The sequence below is a fragment of the Oryza sativa genome, chromosome 2 (genome assembly GCF_034140825.1).
Source record: "Oryza sativa Japonica Group chromosome 2, ASM3414082v1".
Lineage (NCBI taxonomy): Eukaryota > Viridiplantae > Streptophyta > Magnoliopsida > Poales > Poaceae > Oryza > Oryza sativa.
This window is the reverse complement of record NC_089036.1, coordinates 30,341,060-30,367,124: the sequence shown is the minus strand read 5'-3', so window position 1 is coordinate 30,367,124 and position 26,065 is coordinate 30,341,060. Positions and strand designations below refer to the sequence as shown.

General features: G+C 43.6%; 4 protein-coding genes across 6 annotated transcripts; all 4 read right to left on the bottom strand.

The window, feature by feature from the left end:
• Positions 1–88: 88 nt before the first annotated feature.
• LOC4330546 (PHD finger protein At3g20280) lies at positions 89–7,455 on the bottom strand. 2 transcript variants are annotated; one of them, XM_015769491.3, is made up of 6 exons: positions 6,819–7,455; positions 3,753–4,074; positions 1,099–2,878; positions 938–999; positions 529–659; positions 89–358 (listed from the first exon to the last, which is right to left on the bottom strand). In XM_015769491.3, exons 1-3 carry the CDS (start codon positions 7,188–7,190, stop codon positions 1,137–1,139), a joined length of 2,436 nt encoding a protein of 811 aa, XP_015624977.1. In that variant the 5' UTR covers positions 7,191–7,455; the 3' UTR covers positions 89–358; positions 529–659; positions 938–999; positions 1,099–1,136. The 2 variants fall into 2 exon arrangements, with proteins under 2 accessions (XP_015624977.1, XP_015624976.1); XM_015769490.3 differs by lacking the exon at positions 938–999.
• A 533-nt stretch (positions 7,456–7,988) lies between these two features.
• On the bottom strand, positions 7,989–16,205 carry LOC4330544 (protein MEI2-like 2). Of its 2 annotated transcripts, none has more exons than NM_001401959.1 (13): positions 15,996–16,205; positions 14,096–14,180; positions 13,874–14,026; positions 12,657–13,123; positions 12,300–12,458; positions 12,101–12,217; positions 11,818–11,969; positions 10,405–10,499; positions 9,410–10,316; positions 9,247–9,331; positions 9,092–9,160; positions 8,711–8,890; positions 7,989–8,568 (listed from the first exon to the last, which is right to left on the bottom strand). In NM_001401959.1, exons 3-13 carry the CDS (start codon positions 13,998–14,000, stop codon positions 8,440–8,442), a joined length of 2,487 nt encoding a protein of 828 aa, NP_001388888.1. In that variant the 5' UTR covers positions 14,001–14,026; positions 14,096–14,180; positions 15,996–16,205; the 3' UTR covers positions 7,989–8,439. The 2 variants fall into 2 exon arrangements, with proteins under 2 accessions (NP_001388888.1, NP_001388887.1); NM_001401958.1 differs by having other exon boundaries at positions 14,124–14,180; positions 15,996–16,153.
• Positions 16,206–20,958: 4,753 nt separating this feature from the next.
• On the bottom strand, positions 20,959–21,836 carry LOC4330543 (BAG family molecular chaperone regulator 5, mitochondrial). The gene has a single exon (XM_015769499.3). The coding sequence runs from the start codon at positions 21,765–21,767 to the stop codon at positions 21,126–21,128; it is 642 nt and encodes a 213-aa protein (XP_015624985.1). The 5' UTR covers positions 21,768–21,836; the 3' UTR covers positions 20,959–21,125.
• A 1,162-nt stretch (positions 21,837–22,998) lies between these two features.
• LOC4330542 (anthranilate O-methyltransferase 1) lies at positions 22,999–25,085 on the bottom strand. Its single transcript, XM_015769493.3, has 4 exons — positions 24,873–25,085; positions 24,147–24,578; positions 23,749–24,015; positions 22,999–23,665 (listed from the first exon to the last, which is right to left on the bottom strand). The coding sequence occupies exons 1-4, from the start codon at positions 24,945–24,947 to the stop codon at positions 23,297–23,299; spliced, it is 1,143 nt and encodes a 380-aa protein (XP_015624979.1). The 5' UTR covers positions 24,948–25,085; the 3' UTR covers positions 22,999–23,296.
• Between the last annotated feature and the right edge of the window lie 980 nt (positions 25,086–26,065).

Sequence of the window (26,065 nt, the reverse complement as noted above, 5' to 3'; positions counted from 1 at the left end):
GTAAACTTCAGAACCGGCCAAAAACTGGAATACTTGAGAAATCTGGGCGAAACACTCGGTTGTAAGACAGCTCAGAGATTCACGGGTATATCAAACAATCGAGAACACCAGTGCACCTTGCACTGGCCCCGATGGTGATGAACTTTACGGTAAAAAATCATATCATTACGACAGAACCTATGAGTCACTCAACCAAATCCTATGTAATTACAGCCTTTATAAGATCAGCGCAGAGGAAGACAAGACAGGTAAAGAAACTAAATATAGCTAGGAGTGATAGCCGAAGGAACTACGGTAAGGTAACAACATCCTTCATGCGCGCTACATTGATTCCAGCAAGTCCAGTAGGAAGTAGGCACTGCACGAGTTAAAAGAAACCACATGTCAACAGAAATGCAAAAAAAGATAAGTTGGTTGAAGTGATTAAATTGTGGGCTTTGTCTGGTGAGCATAGTTTCTATTATGAGACCAGCTGCCCATTTAATTTTGAATGAAAGGTTTTAAGAGATGTAGAGGCGTAGCACAAACCTCATGGGAAATGGCCGGCAGCACATGATGAACTTATGGTGACTGGTCCAAAAGAATGTTGACAGCATGGTTAATCACTGAAGCTACGCTAGGCACTAACCGAACTACAGGTGGCTTCATCACGATCGCGTCTGTAAAAATAATTGAATATAGGGTCAGGTACAAATTGTTGAATTTCTGATATGCCTGTCAAAGGTTTTAACTCTTAGAATTTGAGCAAAAACTAGCAGCACTGCATAATGGTTAGATAACTCAAGGTCTCGAGCACAATATTCGCTAACAGGTGACAGGTCCACTAGGCAGTAAATATGTTACGGATGACATCGTTGAAACGCATAAAACAGCATTCAAATGTGGAGTATCGCTTTAAAGATAGCATCGACCCTAAGTCAAATAAACAGGGAACAACCAATATAAGGCTATTTTGGAATCGAGGAATTCATAGTGAAGTACTCCTTCCATCCCAGAATCCTGTGTTTCAAAGAAGCCTTTACTAATACTGGAAAAAGAATTATTAATACAGCTAGCAATCTAGCACCATAAAGTATAACTGGTTAGATTAGAACACACCTGCAAATGGAATTGGATGCAATCTACTATATCTGAATCTAATTGTTTTCCTCTGTTGCTGCTGCACTGATGTCCACAATTTCACCTTCATGGCCACATGCAGCTTCATCTTTTGAATGCATAACTCCATTTGATGTTATCTGTGGGGCTGTAGACATATCAGGCATCGTACTATGGTCAGATTTGTGTTTATCTGTTTCTCCCAGGGGATGTTCTTTTCTGCCATTTTCAGCCAATCCATTTACTTCCTGTCTTTGATTTGTTGGTATTCCAGTATCAGTAGTCATGTCAGCATCCTCAGTTGCAGAAATTGATTCAGGCAAAGGAATTTCTTCTGTAGCAACATTGGTGTTTTGATCTAAAGTGGCATCAGTAGTCATTTCCGTATCTTTGGTTGTACATACCTCGGAAATTACAGTAGACTTGGGCTTTTCTTCAATGGCAACGTTGTTGCTTGGACATATTGGTGTTCCAGCATTGGTAGCCATTGCCACATCATTGATCATGTGTGGAACAGAAGTTACTTCAGTGTGGAGATTCTCTTCAGTGCCAGCACTGTCACCCTGGCTTATTTGTATTCCAGTATTGGCGCTCACCTCCACAACTTCCATTTTATGTGCTTCAGAGGTTTCTTGAGTACTGGGTTTGTCCTCAGTGGCAATGTTGTTGGTTTGATCCTTTGGTGGTATATCATTATCAACCATTTCCACATCTCTGCCCGAAATGAGCTCAGAGTCTGCTTTTGACTTGATATTTGCTTCAGAAGCAACAATAGAAGAGTTGTCTGAGCATTTTTCCCCAGAAATTTCATGAGATTTCTGCTCATGCAAGGTATCATTTGTTGAATCCGCACTGCCTGAAACTAATACACTGGACACTTCTTCATTAGGAGATTTCCCTGATTGGGTTCCAGTCTTACTGTTAGCAGGCAGTCCACTGCTCTGTAGTTCATCAGGGGGCTTTTCATTACGATGTGCAATGCTACTGCAAGGACCCACATTCCCCGTCTTTTCACTAGATAAGGCTGCATCATTATTTAAATTTCCTTCTGGAAGTCTGGATATAGAAAGCGGCTGTGATTGTGCAACAGCAGCAGTAACACCTAGAGCCAAAACAGTACTGCTCTGAGCAACACTGCCAGCTTGCGTGGAGTTTTGATTCAGAAGATTACCATTTACAGCCACTTTTTGGTGATTTTCCTTTACAGCAATATTTTCTGCCGCTCCTTGCGAAGAAACCTGCGTTCCAGCTGGTGGTGGAGTAGCCTTTGGTTCGACAGCAGTTCTTGTAACCTTGCCATATTTTGGTGGCAAAGGCTTGCCCTTACTCTTTGTCAGGCATGTTGGACAATGCCACTCAGCTTTAGGAACACCTTTATTACCATAATGCTGAAGGCATTTCAAGTGTGCTCCCTTCTCACAAGCATCACAAACAAGCAAACTTTCCATATCCATGATAGCTACTTTGCATATTTGACAGTCCAAACGAGAACGCATGTACTCAGTTGATGGCGGAATCCAGCTAGGATGATTAGCTGGTTGGTGCAGAACACGTTGAACACTTTTTGCTATTTCACTGTGGTTAGCAAAAGTAGGTTTTGGAGGAACAGGTGCCACGCTTGGTGTAGCATGATGACCTGTAAGAGGGTTTCCTGCTGTAGCATCAATTGATGCTGTCTTTGTGTCCTGATTTTTCGCCACCGGATTGGAACTCTGTACAGCGTTCAGATTGGACCTAGCACATGTATCATGAAATGATTTGTTCAAGTTGCCATAGGTTGCTGCAGGGGGAAATACACCTAATTAGTTTCTGAGCTAGGAGAATCAAAGTGAATCTCTTTTTCATAATCAGAATTATAAATGTAAAGTACTTTTGAGACACAAGAAAGAAATTCTTCTAGGCAAGAGTGTTTAAGAAAGATATAAATGATACATAAAGAAGAGCTTAATAGTTTCTATGTCCAAAGTTGAAATCATAAAAACTGTTGAATTTCAGGTTTGTTTCTGCGCTTCTGAATAATCAACTCCAGGTCCAGGAAAAGGGATACTTCTCTTGGTCTGGAATCTGAAGGGAATGGTAGTAGAACATTTACATATGAGGCTTTACCCAAAAGCTCTAAACAATATTCCAGAAGACCAAGACCAAAGCAAGCATCTTACTTAGAATTAGATGGAATGAGGAATTAATAAAAAAAAGAGTAAATTTCACAAAACTACATGTTTTATGGTTCAAGTTGCAGAAAACCACACATATTTTGACACTTGACACTTAAGTACATATATTTTGGTAGTTTAGTTTCACAAAACCACACTATCGATGAATGGATTCACCCGTGAGATGACGTGGTTGCTCCATCTAGGATGATGACGTGGTATATCCTATTAATTTCGTGAGATGGCTGGTAATAGGATGTCATGTCCTCGTCCTATGTGAAAGAGCCACATCATCTCGCGGGTGAATCCATTCATTGATAGTGTGGTTTTGTGAAACTACACTACCAAAATATATGTACTTAAGTGCCAAGTGTCAAAGTGTATGTGGTTTTCTGCAACTTGGACCATAAAATACGTAGTTTTGTGAAATTTACTCTAAAAAAAAGTGAATGCTCAAAAAATAAATGCATAACTGATGGTGTAGATAAGGTGGAGCAGTACCTCCGGTGCGTACTAGATTAGGAGGACCATTAACTCCTTTATCCGATTTAAGATGCGATGGAGCCATATGGGGCATTGTAACAACTGAAGGGTTGTTAACTGATTTTACAGGAGATGATCCAGGTGGTTTCAAGGTAACCAGGGAAGCAGAAGTCACTGGGGCAGTAGCAGGCAAGGCAGCAACAGCTGGTAGATTCCTAGGAACTCCGACAGCAAACTTGGGAGCTCCATGAAAACCTTGGAAATCAGCTGTGCCACTTGAAGTGATTGTTTGAGCTGTACTAGTCGTTGGCTGTACTGGAGATTCCTTGACTTCTTCCATCTGGAATTAGGGTAAAAGAAGAAAAGAAATTGATAACTTGGCAGATGTACAAATAAAATGCATAGACCAGGCAATGAGGGTGAACTCACCAGACTACAACAAAATTATTTTTGCATAATTAATAATAGTATAATAGTTAACTAACGATGATAAATTGGCAACTAGACTCAATTCAGAAAAAAAAGAGTATAATTCATAACTGAAAGGCTAAGTGAAACCACTCAATGCTGAGAAGTACGATCACATCAATCCAATAATAAAGTGAATTCGAAGAAACCCATACAAAGAAACAGTAAGCGTAACCAAAACAAACCTATGATGACACTAAGTTCAAATTCATGTTGCTCCTACAATTATGAAAATAGAAAGGCATCACTTAGAGAAAATTCTTAATCTGGCAATCAAGTTCACTAGTTCCCTTATATGGCACTTGAAAATTGTCATACCAGATTCACTTATATGCCATCAAGTGGAAATTCATAGATCAACCACATCAAGTGAGTGGCAAATTATCAATTAGATCTAGAAGAGTGGGAAATCCTAGAATGAGAAACTAAAGAGTGGCATATGATATTTTTTGCCTTCAGAATAATGGCAAAACTACAATTTGTCTTCATCCCCTCCTTTCTTCTCTTCTTCTCAATCCACTTTCGCATGGGCCCCCATCGGCACAGGCCAGCACCACTCTGCTCTTCCACAACATGCCATGCATGCATTAACTCATCACCAGGCCAATCAAAGCTCATAGTGAGAAGCAGCATACTTGCAACACATGCTTCCCATCTGCATGGCTGCAAGATCGCCGATGAAGAAGCCCTCCTGCCAGAGAGGGAGCCAGAGAGTGCTATGTACTGTAGAGCTGCCCCTCAAAAGGCTGGCAGTCAATCACAGCTTCCCCACCACCCACCATGTGTTGTGTGCTCCACAGTCCTGCTCTCTCATAGTATCGTAGAGGCCAAGAAAAAAGGCAAGAGAGCAAGCAGACTCAAATGAAGTGCTGGGATTGGGCAAAGGGGTTGTCAGAGGGAAGGACCAATATATATGAAACTGACAAAGGGACAAGAGGGGCGCCAGGCCTAGTGCTTGTCTGCTCAATTGTGGATTGTACCCAGACTTCCAAACATAGTTACTTCCTCCGTTTCATAATGTAAGACTTTCTAGCATTGCCCACATTCATATAGATGTTAATGAATCTAGACACACATTTATATAGATGTTAATGAATCTAGACACACGTGTCTAGATTCACTAACATCTATATGAATGTGGGCAATGCTAGAAAGTCTTACATTGTAAAACGGAGGGAGTAGATTGATTAAGATCCAACCACGCAGTCACTTGTAATATCAGCAAGCTCTGACATGACTACATCTCGCTGGACAGCTGTAGCAGCCACAGGAAATTGACGCTATCCTTCGCAACATCTCGCTGATGGATGACCCCACCATGCAATCAACTCCCATGAGGTTGAAGAAGGAAAGGAGGGGGAACATGGGTAATTTCATAGCAAATTTACAGTGGCATATAAGGAAAGAATTGGTTTCGCGGCATCAGAAGAACCTGACTTCAGAAATAGTATATCGCTGAAAATTAGTGGTGCACTTTAATACCATCCAAAGTTTGTGTTGTTTAGTTTTTTTACCATTTCTTGAGTTGGAGGCACTTTACCGTAATCTGTGGCAAAACTACCCTCGCTCTCTCTCCCCTTCACTTCTCACTAAGCTTCGCATAAGGATTTAGGGATGGGTGTGGGTTGACCCATGGGTATTCTTTGGCCCATTCTAGTCCTACTAAATGAACTAAATTTCACTTTAGACTCTCTAAAAGTGAAACTTAGTTCATTTTAGTTGAACTAAAGTGGGTCAAGAAATACCCGCGGCGGCCACCCCTAGGAGGATTCTTCTGCATATTGGTGTGCTGGACAGCAGCCCCGATGGCTAGCAGTAGAAGGGACAACACCGGCCACCAGGAATACTGGAATGTGGCTGTAGAAGCACGCGCATGCTCTCCCCTGGCACGGGCACACAGTGTTGCAGTCGGTCTGCCCCTGCTACCACCCCTCCAGCATGCTGCAGAGGCGAACGCAAGTACGGTGGATGCCAGGCCAGTGGGCTGCTTCACTATGTAGTGTCAATCCAGCACAGGATAGACATATCCATTGTAAGGACAAAACCATCTTTTTCGTCGGATTATTGACAGAAGAAAAATCATTAAACGGAAAAGAGGCAACAGAGTGGTATATGCCCAACCATGGAAAACTTTGGATAGTATTGAAGTGTACCGATGAATTTATATGGTATATTTGTGAACTCAGGATCTTCCGGTGTTATGGAACCGATTTTCCCATAAGGAAACTCATGAATTTTGATTGGCATATAAAGGATTTCCTCCATCACTTAACACGAATATATACTCAAAACACGGGGAAGCAAAGTAAATTATCTTAGTGGGCAACAAGCCAGCAACACTAGGAAGGCAAACAAACCATATCAGACCAAAGTTAAACAGGAGTAACAGAAGCTTACCAGTACATGAGCTGTTTTCTAGAAAATCAATCAATATAAACCATCAAGAGAGTAGCATTCACATGATATAGCTAAGCTAACAATTCAATAATATCACGAGCATTCTCCCCAACGCAGCATAGAGTATAGACCAAATCGTTCCAGTTTTCGTCAATGGTGCTAGTTCATCGTAAAGCTATAAAGCTGAATGAAGCGAAAAAAGAATGAGAGTTACCAAACCTTGCGCTTAGTGAGCATCAGCCTGTCGGCGATGGAAGCCTTGGGCGGGCGGAACCCCATGGCGGCGGGATCCCTGGCCCTGTTGAGGCCGAGATCCTCGACGAGGGCGCGCACGGCCTCCCCGGGGAACAGATCCTTGGGCCGCACCGCCCCCTCCGTGACGACCGCAGCCAGCCTCTCCCTCGCCTCCGCGGCGAGCGCCCGCTCCGCGGCCGTCGGCTCCCTCCCACCCCTCACCTCCCCAGCGGCGGCCAGCACCATCACGATCTCCGCCACCCGCCGCAGCCCCTCGCCGTCCCCTCCGCCCGCTCCTCCCCTGCGCCGCCGCTTCCCCAGGGAAGCCGGGGGCGACGCCGCCGCGGCGTCCCCCATGGCCGCCGCCCCCGCCGCGCGACCAGGAGGGGGAAAACCCTAGGAGAGAGAGCGGGAGGCAGAGCCGCGACCGCGCGAGGCCGGGGGAGCCTCGAGAAGGTTCTAGAAGGTCCTGGAAGCCGAGGGAGACGCCCAATTCAAACGCGTCCACGTTTTCGCGCTCAATTAGAGTTGAGTTTGGAGACGAGAAAGGAGGGAGCCGATAGATGGTGGCGGTGAGATGGGCGAGGCCGCGGAAGGGTGGAGTTTTTGGGGGAAGACTAGCGAGAAGAGAGAGAGAGAGAGAGAGAGAGAGAGATAGGGGTAGGCTAGTAGTAGAACGCAGCCGAGCACGGGAGTTTTTTTTTTTCTCCTTTTCTTTTCTTTTCTTTTTTTTTCGGGGGTGGGGGGATTTTCGGTTGGTGGGTGGCGGAGTTGGGTTGGTGGGTCCGGGGGTGGAGTAGTGGAGACCGGATGGACGGCGTGGATGCGGGCTGCGGGTTAGGAGGCGGTATGGATACCGTTGGATGGTTGGATGGGCTTCTGTGTGGGCCATTGGGAGATAGGAGTGCAGGATGGGCTAGTGGGCTTTTGGAGGCTGGGCTGAATTTCCTTTTCGCTTCAAATCGCCTTGTGTACTCATTTCGCCATGATTTGTGAAAGAATTGTACTTAGATTTAAATCGTTTTCGGCATGAATTCTTTAAAATATCTACGTTCCAGTTTCAAAGGAGCCATCACTTTCCTTTCTTGCCTGGGTTGTGCTTCTCTGCTTGCACAGTATCACAATTCACAAGACAGGGAAGAAGGATCAGAAAGCAGGCACATAACAAGATTTTTGGTTTGTAGACAGGAAGGTGGAACCCTGTTTGGAGTCTCAGTTCACACAGGATAAAACATAGAGTTAACAAGTCTCCTAAAACATAGAGGATTAAAATGTTTAAAACTGTACAGTTTGACCGGTACCACTCTCTTTTTACACCAAATCAAATGCGACCAATTATCAACTCCCGACATCTATCTGTACAGAGGGGGTTGAAACTTGAAAGGAAGACATGGAGAGAGAGACCTAGCAGACTCCCAACTCTCAACTCCAAGTCACTTTTTTGTTCTTCAGGGGGCGACATCGTTTGCCACAAAAAAAACTAGTAGATGCGCCATGCCACACCACAAACTTTCGCAGCTAACCAATCTTTCTCACTTCTATACACTTTGGGAAGGAAAACTCTTCTCTAGGCAGTTAAGATTTATCGGCGACTCCAAAGCAATGGTCATAACTCTTCTCCTGCTGTCCTCTCGTTCTGATTGTTGTCCTCTTCATTTCCAAAGGGATCCCCTGTTGCAATTGCTCCATCTTCCAGTGGCATATGGATACATATGCCGTTGATGGGAAATGGTTCCTGGTATTCATGCATGGTGTTAGAAACACGCTTATAACCTAAGATGCAGTTTGCTAGTTAAATCACCATTACCTTGTTCGATATACTGTTTGAACATAAGAACAAGCGGACAAATGTGTGTCGACATTTTAAACAAGCTTACCTGATTTCCAGCATCTGGCCCATTAGAATGAAAAAGAATGGGGCGGCATCTCTTATCCTCGTTCATTAAACTTGAATTCTGGAAATGTGAAATGAGTGCAGTCCTTCCCTGGATCCTAGCGTAGGCCAAGGAGGCTACTTTCTCACTGTTGAATTTTTCCCATTTCTTGCCATTGAACGCCTGCAAATTACAGCACATATTCAGAAACAGATCATTACAAATTGTTCCGAATAAGTCTACCAGTAATCTTAGGTTGTTGTGCAACTCAGCTAGACATATTTAGGAGAAACTTACATAAACATAAACCACGAACTTCATGTTGATGGATATCAATTAAAGAACTGTGTAGCATGCAAGAGTCAATAAAAGAAATGGACATACCTGGTAGAACGATACAATGTGCACAGGTGATATCATGTTAATGAACGCGTAGCCAACATTGCATTTGTTCTGCGTGGGGAAAATATAATTAAATTCTGCTGGGCATCAAAACAAGTCACTGCAAACAGCAGTACAATACAATACAAATCTAGTACCTTGAAATCAATTGGCAGGTAGAAAAAGTCATAGGTTCCTTTATGAAACTCATCAATTGCAGCCAGCAGCATCTTAGAAGTGTACCTAACAATTTAGGAGCTGAGCAACTATGTAGTAATGTAAGATCAGAAAAGAAAATGCAATATCAAGCCACATACATACTTGTTCGGAATATTTTTAATCATCAATGTAGTTCGAGTATCATCGCCTTTACGGATCTTCTCCAAATCAAGCTGGTATTGCTTCTTGCTATCAGCTTGAAACACACTGCTGTCAACTCGGCGGTTACGACCACGTTCGATGGAATTGTCAAGTCCAAAAGAACCAGGCCCTTGATATGTGGGATTCCCGTAAAATGATTGTCCCAATCTAGGTGATAGTATTGGTCTAAAGCTACTAGAGTTATTGTCTGACATGTTTCCACTCAAAGCAGAAACAGGGTTTACAGAAGCACGAGCAGCCATGTTCAGCATGAGGCCAGTTCCGTTTCGGCCACTACCAATATTCCCAATGTTCCCAAACCTGACTTGATTCATATAAGACGTCTCTGGTGATTCAGGTAAAAATCCAAAGTGGCTCTCAAATGGAGCACCTGAAGGGGCAGAGCCAACATGATGATGATGAAGCTGATCTTGAGACCCAAAAAGTGAAGCCTGACGGCCACCATACAATAATCCCTGCCCCTGAGAACGGGTATTAGATGGTATTGCATGACCAATTGCTGGTGGACGCCAAATAGGGGATTGAGCATGTTCAGAATAAGGCTTTGGACTACCCCATAGAAACTCAGGCCCTGTTAAAGTCCCAGGACTTGAACTCATATGTTCACTTTTGTGATCTTGGTATGAATGGGAATGCTGAAATGCAGCACCGTGGGGCTGGTTGTTGTTTGAGAATACTTTGTCATATTTAGACCAGTTGCTATCCTTCCCGATTGGAGCAATCTTCACAGCATTCGATATCAAGGAAGGAGGCATCCCAATAGGACTCATGCCATTTCCAGTTGGTGACGCATTGAATGCTTGCAACAAATTGTTATCAGTTGGACTACTGTATTGAGCCCATGCCCCTGACAGGAGATGATTTAACATTCATAAGTTGTAAACAAATAGACAGAAGCATATTAAATGTCCCTAAAGTAGATCCAGTCCGAGTACCTGGAGGAGAGCTGGCAATAGGTGAACCAACATGAGGAATCCTGTAGCTTCTGGGTTCATCCTGGTCTATATCATGACCAAGCTGCTGCATCAAGCTAAACCAGAAGAAAATGAGAATAAATCAGATCAGTGTTAACAAAGTGAAACATTCTGTCAATGATAATTGGTTTGCACGATAACTGAAAAAACATGCCTTCCAAAACTCAAACAGTAGGAAAGATTGGTTCCATGGCATAAACAATTCTCAAGTTCAAATTTGTACCACTAAAGCTCATAATAAACTTTAATAGCGCTGAAAATTTGCAATGTACCATTTGATCATTTATTATACCATTTTTGTCCTCCATTTGCCTTTTTTCTGTTTTTTTCCGTTTTTGTTTATTTTCCTAGCAGGAGAGGCAATTGAAAATGACGATGCTAGATCAAATGCAAGAGACGGAAAGCAGAGCAGCTCTAGCCACGAAAGAGACAAGACCTGTCCGCTCAACCTGTCTGTTTGTCCATCCACTCCCTTGGCGATGAGCGTGATTTGTTTTGCGCGGCATATACAGCACCCTGGGTGACCTCCTAACCACTGAACCCACACTTGCCTGCCGCACCACTATCTACAATCATTTCATCGCCAATGGCCACCACCATGTGCCCTGCCTCTCCCTCTCCCTCTCTCATGAAATCGTGATCACTACTACTATGCATGTGTCTGAGTGAATCTCTGAATTGGTGGCCCACTGTGGGAATCAGATGATGGGAAACGGTGTCCAATGACAACAATCAGTGGTGCAGTTGGAGCTTTCTCCATGGTTGAGGTGAGTGTGGTTCACAAGGGTTATTTTTAGTCTGAGTTAATGGAAACATTAGTTAAGTAGACGGAAATGGTATTAAAAAGAAACGGTGCAAACTCTCAATGGTATTACGTGTGAACTTTCAATGTCATTAAGCATTTTTCTTAAATTAATCCTAGGACTAAATGAGCATATCCACAAGCTTGAAAATATACCTTCAGGAAATAGTGCACTGCCCATTAAATAAATCAGGGAGACAGGGTGTACAACAAGCTAATTACTTTCAAAACTGCAAGTATTTCGTTGAAATAAATGAAAGCCAATCAACTGAGGATGAATCTGAGGTATTCTACTGCTGATGAAATGATAAAACTGGATTAAAACAATCAGATTGCTAATAGCATCACGAGGATGTAACGAAAAGCCTTAACAGGCATGCCTTGGTCAGTTAAATAGTGCAATTTGATACATTAAAATATTTGCATACAGCAGATAAATCAACATAACTGCAGCATCAATAGATCATCCCAAAATTGGTGTATAAATTCAGTAGGGTTCTACTGCAAAGTGCAAACAACAACTCAAGACTATGACAGATAAATGGATAGGGAAAGAAAACGCATAATCATACTTTCTGCGCGTTCCACCAGGACGACTTGGTTCCAACTTTATGCGTTTTCCAGCTATCTCGCTTTTATTCAGTGACCGAAGAGCAGCTTCTGCTGCTCTTACATCATAGAACTCAATAAACTTATGATGCTTTTTATTTGGTGTCTCTCTTATCTGTGGATAGAAACTAACACCATCAGATTGAATTCCAAAAAACAGAAACAAAGTATACGAAGAACGTAAGAACATGCAATTTTCAAGCAAAAACATATTTCAAAGGGAAAAATTGGAAGTAACATCCTAACCTCCTTTACTTCCCCATATGTTCCAAAAATCTGGCGAACTTCTTCATTGGAAACTGAGGGATCCAAGTTAAAAATAACCAGAGTTCCCTGGTTTAAATCTTTATCTGATGGATTCTCCTACAAAATCAACATGGCAAACTGCTAAGTACTTTATGGTAAAGGGACTAAGCATTTGAAAGTGAACCATAACATAATAAACCTTCGGGATGGAGAAATGAATGTCCAACTTTCTCCTCCTCAGAGGCTTGTTCTGCAATCCACGCATCGCACCACGTGCAGCTCGGATATCAAAATAAGATATCATCACAAAACCTCTATGTTTCGTTGCAGTATAAAGTGTTCGGATATCCCCATATTGCTGAAATACAATAATGGATATTGTAAAGATCAACTGAGATACATTATAAGAGAAGTGCAGACATAACACTGACTATGAGTTGATTAGACAGCACATAAAGTTGTTCAGTTGCAAGGTATACCTACTGATAAGTAACACTAACAAATCAATCTCAGATGGCAATAATTATATAAAGCTAACAAACATTGCAGTTATTACCTCAAAAAGTGAGCGCAATTCTGTGTCGTCAACATTGCTATTGATGTTCCTCACAAACAATGTTCTAGAAGGGTGCTCCCCGTATGGATGCTCCCCGGCCACAGTGCTGGCACTATTTGACGGACCAAAATGGTTGACCCCATTGCCTCTAAGCCCATCAGCTATACTTGTATTCCCCAAACCAGCTGTGATGCTCTCCACAGGGTCTGTGTCCAGCTCCATGCCCCCTCCACTGCCAAATACATCAAATTCCTCCAGTTCTTCCATAGAATTTGTCTGCCCAGCAGGCTCAATCTCATTTGTGATACCCGCGAAAAGATCATCTTCATTAGGCAATAAATCATCGATTTGGCGGAGATCAAAGTCAAACTTGTAGTCCTTCCCTTCAGGGTCATCATCGAGCTCTTTTAGTTTTGCAGAAGCATCATCCATCAATGGGGTGCCACGTGCAGAATCAAGAAAGTTGACTGAAAGAGGGAAACACACATTATCAGGAATATCAATACAAACTAGGGAAATTCCCTACACAATTTTGCACGGGGTAGTTAAATTGGATTTGCTATAGAGCTCTTAGCTCCTATTTTCATGTATGTAATTATACTTTATATACAGCAGATATTAAAAGTAGGTCTGGATTCAATATACAACTCTTTTCTTCGGATTCTATATATACACAATGGTACTTTTTATACGACTATTGCTATCAATCTACATGGTTATAATTTGGTCCCACAATGATCTAACGGCTTAGATTTTTTTCTCATATTAATGTAGTAATTTCTAGGCCTCCAAAGCAAAGGTGGTGCCCCCTTTTCAAGCTATATTCATAATAATATATGGATATGAGCCAGTGCTACATTACATTACAGAAGAAAAGGTTGGATTCATGTGATTTTTGGCATGTTAAAGATGGGAATTTTTTACAATAAATGGTGGTGTGAAACCACATATTTGGCATTTGGACACAACTAATTCCATTTGCAGCCTTCCCTCGTATCTCGGTCCCTAGTGTCATTCCCTCTTCCAACTTTGCTTTGCACACATCACAATTAAAATCCCTCAGTCATACCTATGTAACTACAGTACTATAGCCAAAAAATAAAAAATAAACACCCTACTGCACCAATGAGCACATCAGTTGTTTGGACAGCAAGCTATTTCCAGCATGACATGCACAGACTAGAGCATGACATGTCTTATGAGTGAAAGTGGCATACTTTTTTCATGAGGAAGGACTGGCAAAGAGGTGGAGAAGAGGCTGGCATTTGCCAGCCCATTGCGCGCATTCATCGGTGGTGGCAGAGGGTCTATCCATGGACTGTTGTTTCCAGCCATGTTCCTCATCTTGACTGCAGGGGGAACTGCAATCCCTGGAACAAGACAAATGCATATAGGGACAGCGATTAAGATCCAGTTTACCAGAGCAAAACACCGTTTACCTGGAAGGTGGAGTACATGTCATGATACCTCGTGAGTTGAAAGGATCTTGTGGTCGGTCCATCACCACATTTGCCGAAGGGATGCCTGCATATCAGAGGGTATCATGAGCTAATTTTAGCATTAGGATTATCCCTACCTATAACAGATTGAAATAAACAAATGGGGAAAACTGAATCTTTTTACTTTGTTACGTTTGCAATGCACGAATTAAACAAGATTGGCAGAACTGATAGAGCATTTTTACATTTGAAGAGTTGAAGTACAAACAACACATGGCACATATGGTTAATGTGCCTGAGAGCAAAAAGGAAGCAAAATTTTATCTTAACTTGAGGGGCAAAAAAAGAAACGAAGAAGGGAATAGATTTCATCATGAAGCGAGAAGCGCTGCAGTTGACAAGTGAAAGCTGTGAACTTTGATTCAAAAGAGGGCAAGCAAAAGAGAAAGAAAGATTTCAATTGCCTCTCCTCTAGTTTCTTTCCCCTTCCTCCTCTTTGTTCACCTTGTTGGCTTCCCTCCCTCACATATCACTCTCAACCACCAATAGTCTAGAGGAGAAAGTGAATAGAAATCAATACTTAGCGCTTCCACTATTGCTGGTTGACTGCTCATTCCTTCTCTACCCCTGCGGTTGTTTTCCTCTTCTGGGGCTTTTGTGACCATTTATTAAGGTTCAATATGCAGTTGATTGATTGATTGCCTATTTTTCCTCAACTAATTCATCCAAGCACTTTAACTTCTCCACTTGGTTAGTCGTCATCTTCGTCGTCGTCTTGGGATATTACCAGGTTTGTTAACATGCTTACATTTGCAGACTTGTAGATTGATCAATCGTGTCACGGATACCTTCCATGGGGGGTAATGTTTGTTGCTTTCACTTGTCAGTTGTTATAGCAATTCTCATCACCCCAAGAGAAATATATGCCTTCTTTTTTTCTTTTCTTCCCCCAAGTTGATATCAAAACTGTTCCACTCCCAGCCACATTGACCATACCATGGCAACCATAGTTTGTATTGCAACTATTCAAATCTAATCACACGCTATCAGTACCGCCAATAAAAGATTCAATTCCCCAATTCATTTAAATCCGTTGCCACATCGTTGCATCGCCTCACCTCCACCCCTTTTCCCCAACAGCCAAGTCTTGCCCATAGTTCTTGCAACTATTCAAATCTAATCACACGCTATCAGTACCACCAATAAAAGATTCAATTCCCCCATTCATTTAAATCTGTTGCCATATCGTTGCATCGCCTCACCTCCACCCCTTCTCCCCAACAGCCAGTCTTGCCCACAGTTCTCTAACGCGTAGCATCGTTTCAACAGCCCACTTCCCCGGCAATCCCTAGTAAGCGCCAAGCCCATAACCGCGTTTGGAGGCAGAGAACGAGGACAAGGATTTGACCTTTTCCCTGTTTGGTATTCGCACAATCTTTTGAAGTCCCAACTAGATTTCTAACCTAAAGCTTCATTATTCCATTCAGAATTCTCGCTATGCAGTGAAGCATCACTAGCGTCTAGCGAAGACTAGCAAAGAATTGGGAAGTGCCAAAAATGGAAACCACACATGTCTCCTGCCCTGCCTCCGGCGAGGTTAGGATTAGGGTTTCGGGGTGGGGTCGGGGGAGATCGGGGTTTAGAGGATCGCCGTGGCGGCGAGGCGGTGCTGGTGCCGCCGGCCACGGGTCGGAAGACGGCCGGCGACCGGGTGCAACGGGAAGAAAAGTTACGGTGAGGGGAGCGGCTACGAGAAAGAGCGCGGCGGCGGCGGCGGCGGCTTCCGGTGGTGGACTCGGGTCGGCGGCCCCGCGCCGATGGTGGCCCCGACGGCCACGGAGGTTGGGGAAACCATATGAATATGAGATTAGATGAGACTGAGGAGGAGCAGGGAGCTCACCGGAGTTGGTCGCCGGACCACGCCGGTGGTCGTCGGAGCGGCGGCGATCGTAGCCGGGGGAGGCGGCCGCCGATCGACGGGGATACCTAGGGGAGGGAGGGCGCCGGAGCTCGCTGCAGACTGCGGCCACGGTCGTAGGGTCGAGCCGTCGGGGTGGTGGTGGTGGTGGGGATCGGTGGTGAATGGGGATAGAAATGGGTGGGGAGGAGTGTTAATTGGATAGGGTGTCCAACCCGTTAAGAAGACACGGTTGTTGATTGACCCGTTAGACCTTAACCAAGCGAAAACCGCGGTTTCGGGGGAAAAAAGCATATATGTTGCACAAGTGGGCCCATTTGTCAATATAATACTGCAAATTATGTATTGTTAGGTATTTAAATTGATGAACATGAGAAAACTAAACTGCATTGATAATGTTTTTTTAGATTGAAATCTTCCGGTAGCCTTAACCTGCTATATTTAGGCTGTGTTCTTTTCTTCTCTTTCTCAACCCTTTCAGTTGTTTAACCTATTAAACGGTGTACTTTTTTAAAAGTTTTATATCTGAAAGTTGCTTTAAAAATTATATTAATCTATTTTTCAATTTAAAAATCATATTAATTGTTTGCGTTACTTAATTAATCTTACTATAATCACGTGTTTTATTTTCCGTGTTTAAGTAGGCTTCATTAGTAACGCAAACAATTTTTCGTTTGCAACCAATGTGATGCAACATATCCAATAGAAGCCTGGAATCTTGAGTTTTTTTTTTCTTATCATGAATAAGATGAAAGTTGCTAAGTAAAACCCTCCCCTAAAATTAATTTTAAAATCATATTCTAAAACTCAATATGAATTATAGTGTTTTAGAAAAAGTACGAATGGACAAATTGTTTTATACTCCTAAGTTGTTAAGAAAAGCAAATAAATTTCTTTAGTACTTCAAAACTACTTCCTCCGTTTCACAATGTAAGTCATTCTAATATTTTCTACGTTCATATTAATATGAATGTGGGATCCTATATGTCTAGATTTATTAACAATCAATGTGAATGTGGGAAATGATAGAATGACTTACATTATGAAATTGATAGAGTACTTCATATTACTCCTAAATAATATTAAATTGTTAGAATCATGTTTTGTAGTCTAAACTTAATTAGCACCGTAGAAAAAGGACGGGCAGAGAGCTCAACATGGTCTACGGCCGAGAAAACGATGACAGTTGATGGGATCAATCTAGTGGATAAGGATAAAAATAACTGGAGTGCTAAATGAGTTGGGTTTTCAGTTTTTCACCCGATATCTATAAAAGGACAAACGGGCGAAGGCTGCACCCGCTAGGCTTTCCCCGATATGGGACGATTTTTTAGGATTTTGCAGTAGTGGTAGAAAGAAAGCGACAGCTATGATGATTGGCTCCATCGTTTTGCTACCTGCCTTTTATCCTCAGAACCTCGATGACATGTGGGCCCGGTTCTCGGGGCCCACCTGGCACTGCAGTTGGAGGCACTTCTATAGGGTGGATTGGAATGGCGGCTGGCGTCCGCGGCCGCTTTCCTTTTCCTTTCCTTGTAAAGCTATCCTGCTTTCCTTGCTCCCTCTGGTTGTCACGTTGTGTCATTGTGTGTTCCATTGTCTCCCCTAAAATGCGATTATATATACAGTACAATGTAAAATACTGCGTATGTAATACTTTATCAATTACACGAGGGACGTGTATGTTACTACCCATATACAAGTAACAAAACACACGCCTAATTAAGTTGTAATTCTACATTGATTTTTTGTTAGCATGTTTTTCAAACTACAAACTTTCTAAGTCCCATTAGTTGCTCAGAGCCAAAATTTAAATTTAAATTTAATTTTTTTAAAAAAAAATTGAAGTTGATTTTAAATACATTTAACGTAGTTCTTTTTTTATATTGACTTTTAAGTCACTAAGAACACATATATAAATTTTAACCATAAATTAATTTTATTCCTTAATAAACAGTTTTAGTTTGTTAGAAAAATATAGTCAATCAATAAGGACCTCTATATAGAAGTTGTTCTAAAATAGCAAATAAATTTATATTCAAATTCATAATAATTAAAACTCAATTAATCATAGTCTATTTCCGTATCGTTACTTAGGTTGTGTTTAGATGGAGGGGTGTAAAGTTTTAGCGTGTCACATCGGATATACACATTTGAAGTATTAAACGTAGTCTAATAACAAAATAAATTACAGAATTCGCCTGTAAAACCACGAGATGAATTTATTAAGCCTAATTAATCCGTCATTAGGAAATGGTTACTGTAGCGCTACATTGTCAAATCATGGCGCGGTTAGGCTTAAAAGATCCGTCTCGCAATTTATGCACAATCTGTGTAATTATTATTTTTTCGTTTATATTTAATACTCTATTCATGCGTCCCAACATTCGATGTGGCAGAGCGTAAAATTTTGCCAAGAGATCTAAACAGGCCCTTAATCTTAATTGTTTATCAATCTCGAACGTAGACAATTTCTCAAAGATGCGGATAGCCGGATACCAGCAACAAATTTAGCAGGATAACGTATTTACTTGTATGCGCATGAGCTCATCATTCTGACCGGCCGGGCCATGTTGATCATCGATTTCATGCATTATATTGGCTGATGACCTCCCTTATCCAATCAACACGTTACACATGCATCATCAATCTCCTGCTAATTATATTTAACTACGTACAGTACATCTATGTGATGATTGATGTCCTAGTAGAGGGAGTCCTGGATCAGTTGGCAGAGGAGCTAGCATAATTAAGCCATGCATAGATGCAAGGTTGCTTCGCTGACTGACTAATCCTGTGCTTATCAGTTGATGATACGAAACTACTACGACTTGGAGGGCCAACTGTACCGTGTCAACTCCGGTTACTTCTCTAAGCACTCCTTAAAAATTTTCTTTTATTTAGCTTGCTCTGCCGTGCTGTTTGGTTTGTTTGACCCTAGGCATTAAACTGATGCCTAGCCTAACCAGAGATGTTTGATTCCCTTCATCTATCTACTCTACTGATTTCATTCCATGATGATTACCCTGATGAGTTACTGACTGACATGGATGAAAATTTTATAGGCCAACTTGTCTCGAATGCCTCCACTAATCGCCAATTAGCAGGGCAGATAATCTCCCCAACAACGAACACAATCATGATGCACTGATGCACGGTCTGAAGCTGCATGGACTGGACCACTCTTGTGCGTATGTTCAGTTCTGCGCTTCTGCTATCGCATCTGAATCTGAATCTGAATCTGCCTACAGTGTGCAGCTGCTCTACCTCACGTCCTCACCCGGCAGCATCGGCAGCAGGCCCCTGCATTTGTATGTGAATCCAGGACAAGCTTCCAAGCGTTTGCTTATCAAAGAAGCTGCAATCTATCCATCCATACATATGCAGTTGAACGTCGCATTCCTCCTGTGCTTTCTTCGAAAAGGCGATAAGTCGCGCTCCGTTGCGTCACCGATGCCTCGCGGCTCCATTGCTGCGCCACAGGCTTGATTCTCCCTCTAGCTTCCGGTACATCTTTACGCTAGTGTCATCGTCTCAAAAGGCAAAGGACCACACGATCTGAAACGTAAGAACACATCGGACCACAAACACTAGTACTACTCTTCAATTTTCTCTCTTGTTATATAGTACTGTACAGCACTGATGCTCAGTGCAAGATGATGTATAATTGGTACTCCATTTACCTACGCTGGATCAACAGTTCTTGATTCGATAGAAAAAGAAAGGAAAGCAATTGCACTGAATATGCTTTCTCAATGATGATGAATTTTTTTCCGAATATACTTTCTCAATGATGATGAATTTTCCTTTTGGGAAGTACATTAACAACTACTCCATCCGTTGCACAATGTAAATCATTCTACCATTTCTCATATTTATATTGATGTTAATGAATCTAGACATATATATCTATCTAAATTTATTTACATCAATATGAATATGGAAAATGCTAGAATGACTTACATTGTAAAACGGAGAAAGTCCGTAGAAACAGAGATGGCACAACACAAGTGGACTGGTGGAACACTGGAAATGATGCGGATCAAAACAACTTCAGGGAACGAGAGAAAACATACCCAAGATTACTTTGGTGGTAGCTGGTTGCCTGGATGGGTATAGTGACAGGGAAAAAGGAATGTACTGGGTGGTTGTTGATGAACGTGAGACAATTCCAGGATATATGGATTAACTGAAGAACGGAGAAATTACCCGTTGAACTGGCCAATTGGGTAGTTGTCTCTTCCAGCTAGCTATAGAACAAAGGGAATCAGCTCGGTTTATTTCTCGCTGGTTTGTAGTTCTGACAAAATCTGTTGGACATCAATCCACTCTAATCGTACATTTCATTGAGGCACATAAAGATGAGTTGGGTACTTGGGTTAGACTTAGAGAGAGAACTGGAAAAGGAGTTCAGGGACTTTACTTGGGCTCGCTCCTCGCGGACGGTAGTTGTGAGGTGTGGGCCGAGATTAAGGCCCATCCTCGAAAATGGACTCGTCCCTACCTCCTGACTACCATTCAAATACGGTACACTACTGACTGGACAATTTTTTTGAGAACTTTGAACTTCGCCAGAACATCAACGAAATGTACGATGAGAGTGGAATAATATCCAACAATTTTTGTCAGAAATACAGAACCAGCACTCAGCAGGGAGGATAAGGGTGTGTTTAGTTCACATCAAAGTTGGAAATTTGGATAAAATTATAACGATGTGACACGAAGTTGGAAATTTGTGTGTGGGAAAGTTTTGATGTGATGGAAAATTTGAAAGTTTGAATAAAAAGTTTGAAACTAAACTCGGCCCTAGCTGATTCCCTTTTTCTTCCAGAGCTGAAGAGAAGAGTTCAGATTGCAAATGTGTCAGAACTACAGACTGGACAAATAAACCTACCCAATTAGCCAGTTCTTCTGGATAGAAGTAGATTGCAAATGTTCAGATATGTAAGATTCAAAACAAGCATGTTGTTAATCCGTTATTTACTATGTTACGTGATTGTTCATAGCATTATACTACACCACTTTAATACTTTATAGGTACACACCAACATATTTCCGGCATATTTCCCAACAAATTCGGTTGCATACACTTTTGACAGTTTACACCACTTGCTACACTCCCCCGAAAAATCTCCTCCAGCACGGACTCCTCACCACCTCCTCCTCCACCTCCACCGCCGCTGGCGGCGGCGGCGGCGGCGGCGGTGGCGGCGCAGCCGGCGACTCTCCCCAGATCCCCTCGAGGACCTGATCCAGGCTGGCGGGGACCCCGCACGTGTCGGCGGCGTCGGGCGCGGCGAGCACGGCGTCGAACACCTCCTGCAGCCCCACCACGCGGCGGGTCACGGCGCGGCGCGCCTCCCGCACGGCCGGGTAGTACCCCGGGACGGCGTCGAGGCGGAGCAGCACGGCCATGAGCGCCTCCGAGAACCGCGCCCGCTCGCGCTCGTCGCCGCGGACGGCGTCCACTGTCTCCTGCCTCCGGAGCAGCCGCTCCAGCCGCGTCGCCTCGTCGTCGGCGCCGCGGACGGCCGCGGCGTGCCTCCTCACCAGGTGCCCCCGGAACGCGGCCTGGATCCTGGCCGCCGCCGCGTCGTCCGGCGGCCGCTCCGGGCCCGGGGTGGTAACCGGGATCCGCACGGTGGTGGGCCTGTGGGTGTCGGTGCTACCAGTACCCTTGTAGCTGGAGTACTCCCCCTCGCCGCCGCCGGCGAAGAAGAAGTGGGAGGTGGAGGTGTAGTGGTAGGAGCCCATGGCGCCCCAAACCTGTGCTTTGCCAATAGTACTATCTGGAATCTGGATGCTGCGCAGCGGCGAGCTCGCGTCTTTGGGAAAAGACGGGGGCGTGTGCTTTCATTGCTTCGCGTACAGGTACAGCGGCTTCACCACATGACTTTGCTTTTTTTGTGCGATTTGGAACGGATGGATGGTTTCGTAGATCAGGGCGTGTTGGGCGTGTTTAGTTAACGTTAAAATTAAAAGTTTGATTGGAATTAAAACAATGTGATGGAAAAGTTAAAAATTTATATGTATAGAAAAGTTTTAACGTGATAGAAAAGTTAAAGTTGAAAGTTAAAAAAAAAAGTTTAGAACTGAATTCGGCCTGAGTTGGAGGAGTGCGCTTATTAGCCAAAGCAGTGCGGCCGTGACGCCGAGTCGCCGACACAATTCACCAACAGTCGAATCCACCGAAAGAGACCCTGGAGCTCTCCAGAAACGTGATCTAGACGAGCCCCCACCGAATGCGACGGAATCAACCGCGCGCGGGCGCACGCGCGATGCATCATTTAGATCATTGCATCTGGATACCTGCTGATCTGCGCACCACCATGGCCGAAGTTTCAGGAGCCGATAAATGTTTTGTCCTCGCCGCGTTGTTGTTGACTCGAGCCACCACTGGTAGTTTTTGTTTGCTGCAACAACGGTGAGTGACTGACTAACACATGGTTTCTAACGTTTTCTCCATGCATTTGTTTTCGAACTCTCACTAATAAACCATTAATATATCTAATAAATAACGTTAAAACACAGCATCAATTTTTGGGAAAGTAATGCACCATCAACATTCAAGCCCACGGCTCCAGGGCTCACCGGCGCAGGCTTCCATCTAAGGATCTGGCAGCCCTCAAATTTCTTCACTGGTTTTTACTTTCGAATAAGTTCACTTTAGATCCCTCAATTTATCATCCAGGTTATAATTTGTCTCTAAACCGAAATACCAAGTATAACTCATCCCTCAACTCATAATACCGTGTCAACTTTAGTCCTTCGATGGTATAGTGGCCGGTTTTTGCTAACATGACGAGTGGAGCCTACATGTTAGCAGCGAACTCTTCATTCTCCTCTCCCTACATGTCAGCGGTCAAACTTAAAGAAGTTTGACTAGAAAAAAAAACAAACGATTTATAATATAAGACGGAGAGAGTACAAAGTATAAAGTTAACATATAGCTTGGAAAAAAAATCCAAGTGATTGATAAGTAAAATTTTAGAGAAATCATACTTTTCAATCAAGATAGAAATAATTAGATTAATTTTCTACCCATATAAACACAACTTAAGATACATGCCCGCGTATTCGCGTGGGCTAGTTCATTTTACTTTTACTGACTCACGCACACGTCGCATTTAACTTACAACGACAAACGACTCAAAGCTAGACAAAGGCTATGGCAGACCCAATTTGCAGAGCAGCTGGGTGATCAATCGGTCCCCAACAACACACACTGGCACGCTACTTATAAAATGCAACATCGTGTACCACGAGCCGACGAACGGATAGGTTCAGCGTCTTGCCTTCAAGGAGAGCACAATGACAGGGTACTTGGTCTTCACCTGCTCGAGGTGCTGTGCTACGTTCCGCGCGTACATGTCGAACAGGTCGTCCACTATGCACCTCCCGAAATGACGAGCGATGAGGGGCTCGAGCACGGCCCTGATGCACCTGGCGACGTTGACGCCGCTCCGAACGCTGTCCAGCGTCGCCACGTCGTCGTCGTCACTGTCGTCCTGTGGATCCCAGTTGGATTCGAAGAGCTGGATGTGGCTTATGTCGAACAGCCCGCTCTGCCTGATCACTGCCTTCACTTCGTCCACCGATGGCGAGTAGAACGGCAGGTTGAAGCTGTCCAGCTTCTCCTCCTCCACACGTCCCTGCATATTAGCAACAAGATCAATCAAATGTGTTCGTCTCAGTACTACATAGAGTGACTGGTTCAATGTGTTTGTATATATACCTCTTGGACTAGGGACTGGAGAGCTTGGGCAAGAAGCCCATACATGTAGCTCACTTCGCCGCGGAGCACGTCCCTGTTCTTCCTGCCCAGGAACGTCAGCACCATCTGGCCGCCGGAGACGAGCTCGTCGTGGCGTAGCGCCAGGAACTGCGAGAAGTCCTCCTGGAACTGCCTCTGGTACAGCTTGACCACCGACGGCGGCGTGGTCTCCCAGATGTACATGTTGCCCGCGTTCAGCACCTCACCGCTCGCTAGCTTGTCAGGCACCTGGATGTATGTTCTCATGTCAGTAAGAATCGAACGCAGGAGTTTCTCTCAACTCGTTACGGGAAATGAGTTACGTATAGCTAGCTCGATCATCATTTTCTTTTCCTAATTTTTGCACTGTGTTTAATTACCTTGGAGCGCCACATGAGGCAGTAGGAGGAGTGGAAGAGGTGGACGGAGCGGTCGGGGAAGAGCCTGGTGTAGAAAGAGCCCGGCAAGCCGGCAATGTAGTAGGGAGGCAGAGCCTTCCCAAACTCCATCTCGGCGAGCTTCTTGAACAGCTCGAGGGACTGGAACACGAGGTTGAAGTCGTTGCCGGGGAGGTCGTTGAGGAAGAACTGGACGTCCGCCACCAGCGAGGACTTGTGGTCGCATGATGAGCGGTTGGCCACCGCGCTGAGCACCTCGGAGACGACGAGGAGAGTGTTGGGCCCCGACGAGCAGCCGAGGTCGGCCACCACCATCTTGCCGCCTGCAGGCGCGCGGGAGAGGCCGGAGAGCGACGCGTGAGCTTCCTCGACGGCCTTGTGAAGCAGCGGCCTCGTCTTCAGGATGGCCTTCTCCTGAACAACATGTCAAGCAAAATCAAGCATGCATTAGCTTCATTCGGTATACCAGACGTGTGCAACATTAGTTGTGTTGGTTACTTCCTTTATTTCATAATGTAAGACTTTCTAGTATTATTTACATTCATATAAATGTTAATAAATCTAGACATACATATATATCTAGATTCATTAAAATCTATATGAATGTGAGCAATGCTATAAAGTCTTACACTGTGAAACGGAGGAAGTAATTGCATGCATGTGATTTGTTTGATCACACGGATTTCACAGTAGAAAGGGACTGCATACTTGAAGCCTTGAGTTGGCGGCGTAGCTGGTCTCGCCGTCGCCCCGGCTCATGTGGAGGTCCTGCTCTACCTTCATGGCTAACTACTAGCTAGAGCTAGCTGATCAAGACTAACGGGTAGCTTGCTCTGGAGAGACCAGGTTAACTAGCTAGGTAGTAATTCGTTACAATATATGGCTTTTGTTCGCTGTGGCTCTTTGCAGCTGAAGAGCACGAGTACTTGTCAATTTATAGGGCCAGCAGGTTGTGTTGGCGGTTAATAAGTCCATTACAAGTACGTACAATTTCTGTGACTTGTTTCTCTCAGCCTTGGTCGGGGCCGGGTGGTCTCGTCGACGCGCGTCGTCTTGTTTCACGCTAGCTCATGCATAACATGTGCTTCATCAGTCGACAGTCATCACTGCTCATCAATGTGTAACGCACTAACGCTCACTATGAACAAAAGAAAAAAGATAAATCCAACTTATGAACAGCACTAATACTATATTAACGCTCACATTTATCTCTTTTCCCCCTCAATGTGTAAAAAACCTGAAAAATATATACTCTACACTGTCACATTTATTCATAATTTGAATGTGTAGAGTATGGAGCTAGAGAGGAAGAAAGAGATGAGTATTTTATTAAGTTACCACGTCATTCGCCACGGGGAAGTGCGATGTTGGATAGCCAAACCAGAACCACATGAATTGGAGTTTCAAAAAAAAAAAGAACCACATGAATTGGGGAGCGGGGGGGTATAAATGTACGGATTGAATGGAAGGTGAGGTGTGTAATTTACCTAATTTTCGTAGTTGTTGGATATTACAACGTACTTTTACAATAATTGCGAAGGTAAATGAGATTAAACTCTACTTATTTATTCCGAACTTGTTTATAAACTATAGGGAATTACATAGAAATTAAGATGAGTTGTTGCAGAAAGTGCTTCCTGAGTCCATACTTCAACGTCTCACATTAAGATCTACATGGGTTCTCTCCATCACTCCAATCACCCTCCTTCTTTGCCTCCATCATCCTCACCAGATGCGATGAGGGAGGGGATCCGTCTCTCGTCTAATTTTAATAAGCTCTTAAGGTTTGTGTTGAATAAAGTCTTTAGCAATTAGATCTATTAAGTCATTTAAGGGTTTGTCTACCATGATTTTTCATGGAGTTAGGGTTGGTCATAGTCTTTTTTTTTTGTTAAAACAAC